General features: G+C 41.6%; 1 protein-coding gene across 1 annotated transcript; it reads right to left on the reverse strand.

Annotated features, from left to right (window-relative positions):
- Positions 1-458: 458 nt before the first annotated feature.
- LOC117260015 (uncharacterized) lies at positions 459-1,558 on the reverse strand. The gene is made up of 2 exons (XM_033631875.2): positions 633-1,558; positions 459-512 (listed from the first exon to the last, which is right to left on the reverse strand). The coding sequence occupies exons 1-2, from the start codon at positions 1,368-1,370 to the stop codon at positions 459-461; spliced, it is 792 nt and encodes a 263-aa protein (XP_033487766.1). The 5' UTR covers positions 1,371-1,558.
- Between the last annotated feature and the right edge of the window lie 8,820 nt (positions 1,559-10,378).

Genomic DNA, 10,378 nt, shown 5'->3' on the forward strand with positions numbered 1-10,378 from the left:
TGTATTTTTATGTTTCCCACTGAGATCCATCATCCAGATGAGAAGCTGCTCTCATCTTATGAGGTGCCAGTGTGCCTTCATGACCAGCAGAGGGCGCACTGTAGCATTTATTTCTCGTTGGGCTCCATCCTACCTCACATTCACATACAAACTGGGAGCTAACCAGTACAACCACGAGTTAAACTGCACTGCATCATGGAGACAAGACTTCAAATGATGACAACACATGAGGCATTTTAACATTTTTATTATAAATAGTGGTATAAAGAAATAGAAAAATAGTTGTTAGACATATCAATATTTACATCGAACATTTCACAGGACAAAATAAATAAAATGTAGTATAGTATATATATTATAAATAAATTACTTGTTTCACAGTGAGGCAGTTAAAACAGAGTTTGTGTCTGTTGTTGGATGATGAAGATGATGGTGGTGATGATGATGTGTTGGGGTGTTTAACCCCAGTATTCTCTGGGAACCAGCGGCATGCAGAAGTCTTTGCCACACATCTGTATTAAAGAATCAACAGGAAATTTGATTAGTATTTTGTATTTTTTTAATTAAAAAAAAAAAAAAGCATGATGTGTGATATCCATATGAATTATGTTAATGAGTAAATGTTGACATACCTGACAGCAGGGCTGTGTTGCTGGAGGTGACTGCAGAATGGTATCCATGCTCATGTCTCCCTGAGGAGCTTCAATGTACTGTCCACTGTACTGATCCACACCAAAACTACAGTTCCCAGAATGCAGCATGGTGTTCTGGCTGTGACACTGGGCTGGGTACAGGCTCTGGTTCTGCAGCTGGGCCCCCTGTCCTCCCATGGACCCGTGCTGGAAGTAGCTGAGGATGTCAGGTGAGGACATGTCACTGGCCGAGGTGTCTCCTTGTTCCCTCCTCTGAAACAGCACCTCCTCGCTGAGGCCCAGCTGGGCCGACAGGTAGGAGATGTAGCGGATGGTAAGGCGGAGGGTCTCTATCTTTGTCAGGGTCTGTCCGGCAGGGGCCACCGAGGGCGGGAGGTAGGACCTGAGGTGATGCAGAGCCTTGGTCAGATCCCTCATCCTCAGCTTTTCCTTCTCGCTGGCGCTCTCCCTCTGCTTGCTGCGCATCCGGGTGGCTCGGCCCGTCTTCCGGCCACGTCCAGAATGGGAGCAGGGTGAGGATTTGAGAGTCTGGGAATATCCAGTCTTGGCTGCCTTAGGAGTGGACTGTGGCAGCTGCTGGTAGGAAGGAGAGAGGCTGGAATCCATAGAGGGAACAGGGGAGAGGGTTTCTGAAGAGGAGATGCTGGAGAGATCCGAGTCAGAACACCACTGGTACTGCAGGCCGTAGTTGAGCAGAGGCACTGACGAGGTATCCATGTTGTGTGGAGAGACTGAGGCTGGGAGTGCTGCTCAGGTCTGTGGCACTGGTTTTTAAGTCCAGGCCAGGCCACAGAGGTGTGAAGTGACACCTCCGCAGATTCTCACAAACCATCACTGTCTACAGCAGAGGCCACTGCCCCTGAACATACACACACACACACACACGCTCCCTCACTGGGACCTTGTCTCAGTTCCTCTCCCTCTCCTCTGTGTCTGGGAAAATTCAGCTACAGGAGTGGGAGTGTGAATTTTGACTCCTGCTCAAAACAATAAACAGTTTTTGCTTTTTGTCCCTGCAGCAACCAAGATGCATTTTGCACATGTTTAAGGGACAGGGTTTGTTTTGAAAGATCTGATTTCTCCCACATTCACTTTTTAAAGTGAAAATACTGGTCACTGAACTGGACAATAAATAGGAAAGTGTAAAGAAGTCATCCACTGCAAAAATAAAACTATAAATCTATTGTTTTATACCTGGATAGACACAGGCAATGTCACACCAGGTTAAAACTCCCATAATCTTTATTAAGCACTTGATGATGTTTCAGTATTTTTTCCAACTTGTGATCAAATGCTAACTTTACTTGTTTCTGCACCGGTAAAACACAAATAAAATCCCATCACCAATAATGTAAAAGAAAAAAAAAGAAAATATATATATATATATATATAGTTGAAATTATTTAAAATTTAGGAAAAGAAACATTAAACTCAGTAAGGATCTGAGAGTGATTACCACCAAAGTAATGCATAAAAATCCAGTGTTCAAATATATAATCTCAGGATCTAAACATGGTGAACAAGTCTGAACTGAATGTGTTTATTAACTTAGAGTTAAAATCAGCTCCACCTCAACCAACTAAAACATTAAAATGCTACTTACATGTTAATGCATAAATAATAATAATCTTTTCCGAAAAGAGATCGTTTTGCATAATGAGTGTTTTTACTTGTGATACTTTTGATACTCTGACATTTTGCTATACTGTGGTACTGTAATATAACTGTGAATATAGGACTTTTACTTGCAACAGAGTATTTTTACTTTGTAATACTGCTAATTTTACCTCAATTAAGTGTCTCTTCCACCAGTAATAAATTGTTATTAATCTTGAAAGACAGTATACGTTCACGTGAGGGTAACTTACTATAGCATTAGGCCTACATGCTATGATAGAAAAAAGGTTCATTAATTAAATGAACATCACACAGATGGTCTGATGTTAACATTTTTATCAAGAGGACTGTAGATATGGATCATGTCTCCCTTTTTAAGTTGTCTTTCAGAATTTGCATCTCTGAATTATGATTCATGGAGCGGGTTGCATCAGCTGGTCTTTACTAAGCATGGTGCTGAGTTGGTCTTTAGAATGGACTTAATATTGGTTGCACCAGCCACACTTAATCTTAGTCTTAACTACACCCGGTCTTAGTGGTGTGTGTTCATATGAATGTTTACAACATGTCTTGCTATTGCCTTGCAGCACATGCTTTGCTAAGATACATTGTTAACATCCTCCTGCTGTCCTGTTGATATGTAGCTCATCATTTATTATTTGCAGCAACGTTATTATGGATTAGAGAACAAGAATTTCACTGACATCAAGATACAAAGACTAATAGAGCTGTACAGGAGAGGCACAGCTGTGTATGACTGACAGCTAATGTGAAAGGAGAGAAAAAGCAAACAAAATTGACTGTAGCTTACAATTTAAGGTAAGATAGTGTGTTGTTAGAGCTATTAAAGAGTAAGGACCATGTAAGTGCCATTTGCAGGTACATTTATATACTGCTTCTAAACGTGCTGCATCTGGGCAGCTAATGCGCCAGCTATCTAGCTTGATAACTGACATTAGCAGTGCACTTTTCCCTGGTGAATGTCAGCTTGTTCAACATGTTTGTAAATAAGTGAGAGAAAAAGAAGACTTCAGCAGGAAAGCTAATGCGGGTTGTCATTCAAGGTTTGTCACTCTTGTGTTGAAGGCTTTATCAGGCTGCTGATAAAGGGCCAAGATATTTTACTTTACGCCTGCCACTGATTGGGCAACAGATTTACACCCAGTTTTAGCAAGAAGGTGTAAGCGTGAGGCTGATTTATACTTGTGTGTCAGCTCTATACAGAGCCTACGCCGTAGCTTAGGCATGTGGCCTATGCCGGTGTGAGCATTCATACTTGTGCTTTGTATTTAGTTGATTCAAAACACACCCAAAACACACATTAAACATGGCTTAGTAGAGACAGTTTCAATTACAAGTACACAAATTGGCTTCATTATAACTTGCAAGATTCACAGACAAAATACTTGTCTTTTGCTGGACACATTTTCCCCACAAATACAACATGCTAATGATATAAGCACAAGCCTATGGCATTATACATTGTGTAAATTAGCCTAGCGATTAGTGGAGATTAGCTCTACTTATATGATACTCAGGACAACAGCAACATTAAACAAAGGTAACATTACAAAATTGGGCTCCATTACTACTCACAAGGTTCACCGGCAAAATATATGTCTTAGACCAAACACGTTTTCCAAACAAATACAACATGCTAACATTATTAGCACAAGTGTATGCCATTTTACATTGTCTTAATTAGCCTAGCAATTAGCAGAGATTTCCTCTACCCATATGAAGCCAGGATAAATCACACAAGACTTAAAATGCTATTTTGTGGAGGCATTATTGTCTTCACAATTCATGTTTCCTCTCTGTGAACTAACAGTAAGTAAAAGCTTCATTTCCACTGAGGGAAATGGTTTCGGTTTACAAAATTAGACAGGAGGTCTGCATCGCAGCAAAGTGTAGTTATTTCTGGGGAGGTGCACATCAGGCTATGGCGTAGGTTATGGTGTGGGCTCTGCGTCAACGCAGCATGCTTTGTGCCTGAGACACAACATAAATGATTTTTAGATTATTTTGTAAGCGTACATAAGCAGGCAAACCAAAGCACTGAAGAGGCTGGGGTCATTATGTCCATGTCTGAGAAGTCAGGAGATTTCTCATTATTGCTGCAAGAGAGCAGAGATGATTCATGTCCTCTTTGTAGGGTGAAACTGCCTTCTCATGCTTCTTCCTCCTCACCTCACTCCAACCTTGAACCTGACATCAGTGTGTTGTGCCCTTCACTTGATCTCCTTCACTTTATATCCCAGCACTTCTCACCAGCATGATCATTTTATTGTCACAGCCAGTCAGACTGTGATCTCTGAGCCCTTCACTGCCTTTATCTTGATCTTGGGAGTGAAGCTTCCTCCATTGCTACTGCTGCTGCTGCTCCTGTTGTTTGTGCTTCTGGATAGAAACCTGTGTCCTACATGGTTGAAATGTAAATGTAAATACTTTTATAATGAAGCTTAATGAGGTGTATTATCCAGTTAAAGCAGAGGCGTGATGGTTTCACGCTGATGAGAACTGATGAGTCTGGAGGTGTCACTTCACACCTCAGCTGTGAGAACCGGGAACGCTGGAAAATACTGCCACTGCTACCCTCTCTCTGTCCCCATCTCACCCCTCTTCTCCCTGTGTTTCCCTGTGTTTCACCAGGTTTTGTTTTTAGCATCGAATCTATTTAGAAAGAGTGATGCATTTGAACTCAGAAATGGTGATGTTCTATCTTTTGTTGCTTTGCAGGAGCACACTGAGATATTTGACATGGACAATATTGAACTAAAGTGCTTAGTTGGTCAAATTAGAACATATAGAGATGGGATATTTTGAATTTTAGAGAAAATCAACATAACCACCAGCCCAAGTTTTCAGTTCTTCCTTCAATAATGTGTGGGTGAATGCTGAGTCAGTGAAGTTATGCTTTTCACTTTGTTTCTCCCCAACCGCTCTGAGTGCATGCAGCTGCTTTTTTGAGCCATGAGGCAATTTGTCTGTGTTATTTATCAATCTATGTTGTTTATTAAATCATTGTAACATCACTCCTGACATAAATCTCATCTGTATTCAACACAGTGGACAGTTCTGATTTTTCACAATTCAGTTTCCATGAAAACAGCAGCACTTTGTAGTTGGCTCGGTATGAAGGGTTTTATCATCCCTGATGGAGAAATGGCTTGCAGCAATGCAGATAACTAAAAAAAATACTCTGTGAAACAAAAACATGAAACACAAAAGGGTCCAAAATGCTGAATTTGTCTGGTTTTTATAGAGGGTGTCCTTCAGCTTGGAGCCTTTTTTAGTTCCTTTGACCGGAACACTGAAGCCCCGCCAGCTCCAGGGAGCCTAAATAATGAAAACTAGGTTGAACAGTGAGGGGTGGTGAGGTGGAAAAAGATAAAATATAAGACACCAAAATAATTGTAAGATGTGTGTCATGTCAGGCTGAGGGCAGGGTGAACTGGGGTTGAACCCACACTGTGACCCTGCCAGTCACCCTGACCAAGGCGAGGCTGTGGGAGCCTGACTGGGAGTTTGGCACCTCTGGGTGGACGACGCACCCACAGCAGGCTCTGAGGCTGGGCTGCCTGCCACCTGTCTGGGCCCTCCTGAGTGCATCAACCCCACCACGACCTCCAGTGTGCTCCCTCTGCTTGGAATAATATCAAATTAGATATCATTTCAGTGGTAGCTGTGGGGACATGTTGGTGCCACGGTAAACGGTGACACAGCAAAGAATAAAAGATCATAGCCACAGCATGGAGGAATAATCTATCGGAACATACTGCTTTGGTCCCCAGGACCTGTCCAATTGTGTCACCTCATCCCTGATCTGAAAAGCACTCACAGTCACAAAGGATCCAGATCATCCTCTCCACCAGAACTTCACCCCCCTTTGTTTCTGGACACAGGTATCAGCTACCCGTGTGCAGAAAGGTCCATTTTATCAAGAGCTTTGTTCCCATAACCACATAAGCTTTATATAAGTAATCTTGTTTTAGCTGTACAAGAAATCCAGTATGTGGTGTGTAGAATGCCAATCCATGTCTGTGACTCCTTTGTATAATTTTTGTATAATTTCGTATGTCTTATTTATTTGTGCGCTTAATGTGGAAAAAAATTTCATCCTTGAGGATAAATAATAAACTATATTTTTTGGTTAATATTCAAGAACACAAAATGCTTCCAGTTGTTATAATTATGTTATTGACAAAGAAATTAGAAATGAATAAATGAGTAAAACAAAAGGCAAAAAGCTTACAAGCATGGGTGGATTTCTGAACAGACCTACAGGGCATAGCCTAGGGGCCCAAAGTGTGAGGGCCCCCCCTTGTCTTCACCTGCAAAATGTCACTCAAATGAATGCATACTGACCAGGAAGAGACTCAAAATGACCACGAACAGTTGCAAAGGAACTACAAAAAGGGCCAAAATAACCACAAGGAGACACAAATGTAGGAGAGGTGATGGGGCCTTTTTCATATCTGTGCTCCAGGCCCCATTGTCTCATGATCTGCCCATGACATCAGGACACTATGTTGGTGTTTCCTTTTCATTTGTAATCCATTTATATCTGCTCACACAACAGTTGGTTCACTACTGCACATGTGAAAGACAATCATGGGACATCATGGACATGAAGATGTTTCCCAAAACAATCATATTTCCCAAAATGTGCCCTGTGGTTCCTTGTTCTATGACATCACAGTTGACTTTTCGGCGATGAGATGAAGTCACATTATCGGAATGATAAAAATGATGAAGATAATTAAGACTCACTCACTTACTTAAAACACAGGCAGATAAAAATACACTTTAAGTTGAGTGTGACAAGTTTTTCTTAAACTTGTGTGGTATGCATGTCAGTGAGTGAGGTAGCAGGTGAGGGGGATACATTCTGCACCCTAGGTGTGAAACATCGCTGGAGCCGGAGGGGTCAGCCAGAGGTGGACAGTAAATTTCCTCTAATTGTAAGAGGGTGACATTCGCAACATAACATTCAACAGAAAAACTTTACACAATCACCTGACAAAAATGTAATTGGTGAAACAGAAAGTAGAGAGGAAGGACTGAGTGTTGACTTGTTGGGTGTGTTGATAATATTTCATTACTCCAATCCACCTTGAGTATAGAAACCTAAATCTAACGTTACGTTAATGAGCCAAATCTCTGAGGTCAAACTACATCATATTAAATCATTAGTTCCAGTGTGTGTTCTGTTTGCTGCCCTCTAGTCTGACATCCAGATAAACCTGGTGGACAGATCAGCAGAGTGTCTTTCACACCTCAGCCAGAGTAAACACATCCTCCTACTAACGGCACTTGCTCACACTTGTGTGCTGCCATGTTTTTACAAGCCCTTCTCGCCTACCCCCCGATACACAGCTGCCACTGACATGGGAACAGTTATATTCAGCTCCCACTCACTGCTACCAGGCCTGAAATATAACATGTTTGAGAACAGATTTGACTTGACAAAACAAAATTATTTTTACATGACAGAACAGAACAAAGATTTCAAGCTTCTTCTCCCTCTGCTGACACAGACAGTGCAACACTGCAATGCTGATATACTCTATACTCTAACGCTGTAAATTTTAAAACTTTCCAACTGTATTTGTGAGTTTTACATCATGAATATTACAGCCGAACTTTTCTTTTTCTTTTGAGAGCATGTTTTCATCTGTTCAACCGCTTTAAAGGTCCAGTGTGGGGATATATTGGCAGACATAGAATATAATACATGTGTTTTTTTGTCTGTGTGTAATCACCTGAAAATAAGAATTGTTGTTTTTTTTTTTTACATAGGAAGCTGGTCCTTGTTTCTGGAGATGGCCACATTCACTGCCATGTTTCTATGGTGGCCCAGAATGGGCAAACCGAATACTGGCTCTAGATTGGGCTATTCGCAATTTCACATCGGCCGCCAAAGTTAGAAAGCCTTCTGCGACTCCACAATTCAGTATTTTTACTAGTTTAAATCATTTGGAAAGTAAGACACCTCTGCAGATAATTCGGCTCCTGTTATAAAACCTCCTAAAATTCTGGATCCTAAGTTATCAAAGAAAAATGGTGAGCACACATTACCAGGTGCTGGGCTAGCAGCCTGTCTCTGACATGCCAAACAACGTTGGAGAAACACTGATTTGTCACATGAAACTGCTTTATTTAGTGTTTTTACTGATTTAAATCACCCTGTGTGTTGTTTTGGAGAGGAAGACCTCTGTGGATAATTCAGCTCCCAGCAAAAACCTCCTGTATAATGAACACTGAAGGATGTTTCAGCTGGCTGTAATCTACAGTCCTCACCACTAGATACCACTAAATCCCTCTCAGTCTTACACACTGTTAATTTAAGAGGAATGTTTTTTGCTTAATCCACCCTGAAATTGTTCAATTAAATTTCACGAGTACAACAATGAAAATTCATCCTCTGTGACTGTATTTCATAAATGATGCATATCTGTTAGGCGCACAGTTGTCAGACAACATCAAAAGGGTCAACATTTTGGGATATGAGCTTATTCACTTTCTTGAACAAGATGAGGTAACTGATACCACTTCTCATGTTGAGAGTGTTAGTAATCCTCTCATTTAACTCTCGTATTTCCCCAAATAGTTAAGTGCTTAGTCAAATCTGAAATTCTATAAAACCCCTTTACCAAAAAACCTACTACCACTCATCTGGCTTTTATAAGTAATGGGAAGGTTACAATTGGCATTCATACCCAGGTAAAAAAAAAAAAAAGCCCCATTTCCACCAAGCACACGCTTCACACATGGTACCTAGACCCTAGTGTTTCCACTGCAAACGGTACTCTTAAATGTGGGCGGGGTTGTTGTCACTCACTGCTCTGTCCAGCACTCACTAGCCCCTTTTACACTGCCAGATTTTCCATGAATGTTGGGCCGTTTTGCCGGCATGCTGCGAGCGTTTAGACACACAGAGCCGGATTGGCGAGTTGATCCGAGGTGCCCAATTTTCCGCCTCGTAGGGTAGCCATATTGGCGGAACCTTTTAGTTTAAACAGACCAAGGCGCCCTTCTGCAATGGGAGGGGCTGTTGAAGACTTGTGGGAGGAGCTGTTGATGACGCCGAACGTGCGAGCCACTGGCGGTGAATAAACAGGAAGCAGCTGATAGCAGGAAGTAGTGAGCAGCTAGTAGCAAGAGGGAAACACAAACCTGAAAGACACTGTAAAGATGAGCAACTGCGGAGTCAAGGAATTGCGAAGCCTCCTTGTCCTCGCAAACAAAGAGGCCATTAACCGTCAGATGACAGGAATGGTGAAGAACGGGCCGACTTACGAGAGAATCGCCAAAGGACTGACCAGCCGCGGCTTCCCTCGGAGTACATCACTGGTTACATCACATGCTGAGCTACACGTTGTGTTACTTGTTCACACCCCCCATTGTACTGAAAAAGGCGCATTCTATATAAACAAAAGCAGGTAGGCGGCATTTTGCTGCACTCCCCGATTTTGTTTTTATACTGCCAATGCTGAAAAAAGACTGATTGGGCTTTCCTGCAAATTTGCACAATTCCTGTTTAAAAAGGGCTACTGTATTTCCTCATTACTGTTGACACAGATTGAAGTCTGCACCCCAGTTATTGTCCACAGAACAAAGCTGCATGCTGACATTTTCTGAACAAAATAGAACAGGCTGCAGTGAGAGTCTCTCTCCATGGGATATTTAAAATAGCAGGTTCGTGCATTTAGTTCTTCTCAGGCAAGCTCAGGAGTTTAGTGTTGCCAGAGCCCAGAGGAACGACACTCTGCAACACTTTATATTCCGAGTGAGGATTAGAATATATGCTGCTCACATAACCCGGCTGAAATTAATAAATATAAACACTTGAAGATCCACTAATTACTAAAAGTGTATGTCATATAAAAGCTAAAGTGATGGTCAAAGTTGTCATAGTGAAATTTAAGGTGTGTTGATCAATTTACGTCCTCAACTCATTCATTGAGTAGCATTACAAGTAAATGTTCCACTTTAAAAGTTGCCCGCAGTGAGCCCTGTGAGTTAAGTCATTTTTTCTGACTACAGCTGCTGCTAGAGGCAGCAAAACATCCTTTCATTTTATAGTTACAGTTTACTAATAAAAC

This window comes from Epinephelus lanceolatus, chromosome 2 (assembly GCF_041903045.1).
Source record: "Epinephelus lanceolatus isolate andai-2023 chromosome 2, ASM4190304v1, whole genome shotgun sequence".
In the NCBI taxonomy this organism is placed as follows: Eukaryota; Metazoa; Chordata; class Actinopteri; order Perciformes; family Serranidae; genus Epinephelus; species Epinephelus lanceolatus.